The sequence below is a fragment of the Portunus trituberculatus genome, chromosome 1 (assembly GCF_017591435.1).
Source record: "Portunus trituberculatus isolate SZX2019 chromosome 1, ASM1759143v1, whole genome shotgun sequence".
Classification (NCBI taxonomy): Eukaryota; Metazoa; Arthropoda; class Malacostraca; order Decapoda; family Portunidae; genus Portunus; species Portunus trituberculatus.
In genome coordinates, this window is record NC_059255.1 from 6,720,248 (window position 1) to 6,722,747 (window position 2,500).

The 2,500-nt window shown below is 44.3% G+C and overlaps 1 protein-coding gene across 2 annotated transcripts in view; it reads right to left on the bottom strand.

Annotated features, from left to right (window-relative positions):
* Positions 1 to 2,500, bottom strand: part of LOC123500963 (CD109 antigen-like) — a 32,897-nt gene that overhangs the window by 9,734 nt on the left and 20,663 nt on the right. For both annotated transcript variants that reach the window (XM_045249571.1, XM_045249541.1), the window contains exons 6-7: positions 2,083 to 2,223; positions 690 to 884 (exon numbers count right to left, since the gene is read on the bottom strand). In XM_045249571.1, the coding sequence (XP_045105506.1) occupies positions 690 to 884; positions 2,083 to 2,223 (336 nt within the window). The remainder of the gene's footprint in view (positions 1 to 689; positions 885 to 2,082; positions 2,224 to 2,500) is intronic.

A 2,500-nucleotide genomic window follows, 5' to 3' on the forward strand; every position in this document is an offset into this window, starting at 1 on the left:
ATGGGAAGTGGGAATAAGGTCACACACACACACACACACACACACACACACACACACACACACACACACACACACACACACACCATTCCACCATTGACAGTTTGCTATTTATTTACTATGTATTTGTACTTCCTAGTCACTCTGTCACATTCGCTCCCTCCTCCTGTCCTTCCCCTAAATTCTCGACACATTACGTTGTGTAAGTTTGAAAGGAAATGAATACGTGATATTATTTGCTTTAGTTTTACTAGATAATTCATCAATAAATTCACTCCACATTTGTAAGCTCTGTCTGAACTGTAAGTCTGTAGGGACGAGGCAGTGCTCTGCGAGTCTGTATATTACTCTATAATCTATAGGTGGTGCAGTGCATAACACACATCCGCATCCACACATCCTCTGTAGAGTGCGGATGCGAATATATATTTTACCACAAATGCGGATGCGGACGCGAATGTTCAGTTTATCACAATTACGGACGCGGATGCGGATGTGAAAAAATATGCGGGTGTTCCGCGGATGCGGATATCCGATACATCTCTAACACAAACACACACACACACACACACACACACACACACACACACACACACACACACACAGGAAAAGAGAGAAAGAAAAAAAGAGAAACCCCAACACACACACACACACACACACACACACACACACACACACACACACACACTCACCATGGCATGTGGCTGGGCAAGGGAGGACTCTGGGGCGGGGGCTGGAGCGGGGCGGGGCAGCGAGGTGAGGGCACGCACCGACGCACGCACTGTCACATTACCAGTGACAGGCGCCCCGGAAGAGTAGTTAGCAGTGACCACGCCCTCCAGGTAAGGTGCGTCGGCTGCTAGGAAGGGCGGGACGCTTACCTGAACCTGAGAGAAAGGGAAGGAGAGGGTGTGGGAGAGTAACACCTTATTCACAAACCTCTTGCTCCCCCACCACAATATTTCAAGGCCACAGGGACGATTAGCCACAATTTCTAGACAGTTTCTCCTTATAACAAACTAGAAATCTTGACAACCTATCACGAAAATCACAAACAAACTCTTAAAAACATGAGTGGAGACAATCAGCCAGTTTTTTCTCGAGTTTCTCCTTATAACAAATTAGAAATCTCGCCAATCTATCACCAGAACTATAAAAACACTCTTAAAAACACGAGTATCTTCAACTGGAGAGAGAGAGAGAGAGAGAGAGAGAGAGAGAGAGAGAGAGAGAGAGAGAGAGAGAGAGAGAGAGAGAGATAGGGACATTGTAAAAACGCCTCTCTCTCTCTCTCTCAAATCAAGCTAAAAATCCCCAAATCACGCAAGAACAGCTAAAATCACTCTCTCTCACACACACACACACACACACACACACACACACCTTACCAAACCACCCCAAACACATCAAAACCCAGCAAAATTATTCTAAAACCCCAAAAAACTCACCCTAAACACACACTATCATACCCAAACACACTAATATCACCCTATCTTACCACACACACACACACACAAAACACTAAAATCACCCTAAAACCTACTTAAACCCACCAAAACACACTAAACTCACCAAACATATAGAAAACACACTAAAATCACCCTAAAACTCACCAAAACACACACTAATCACATCCAAACACACTAATCTCACCCTATCTAACCAAACACATCTCAAAACACACTAAAATCACCCTAAAAACTCACTAATCACATCCAAACACACTAATCTCACCCTATCTAACCAAACACATCTCAAAACACACTAAAATCACCCTAAAACTCACCAAACACACACTAATCACATCCAAACACACTAATCTCACCCTATCTAACCAAACACATCTCAAAACACACTAAAATCACTCTAAAACCACACAAAACCCCCCCAATTAAAACCACTCACCCTATCTCACCAAACACATAAAAAACACACTCAAATCACCCTAAAACCCACCAAAACCCACCAAACTCACCCTAAAACACACTGAAATCACTCTAAAACACTAAAATCACCCTAAAACATACCAAATTGACTCTAAACACACACTATCACCCCAAACACACTAATCTCACCCTTTCTTACCTCGAAGCGCGGTAGGGTGTACAATTCCACACTAAACAGGTGCTGGGTGAAGGTGTTAGTTGCCTCCACCCTAACTGTCCACTCTCCGTACTCTGGCTCAGCACTCAGCGGGAAGGACAGAGACACGGGCCCCTCACGACACTGCCAGGGTGAATAGGGTGAATGTAGGGTGAACAGGGTGATGGTAGGGTGAGTTTAAGAGGAAATAGGGTTAAGTAAAGTATGTAGGGTGATGATAGGGCGTTAGAATGATGGTTAGGGTGTCATATAGGGTGAATAGGGTGATGGATTGGGTGTTGGGTGAGTGTATGAGGAAATAGGGTTAAAGTATGTAGGGTGATGGTAGTGTGTTAGAATGTAGGGTGAATAGGGTGTGTAGGGTGATGGATAGGGTGTGTAGGGTGATGGATAGGGTGTT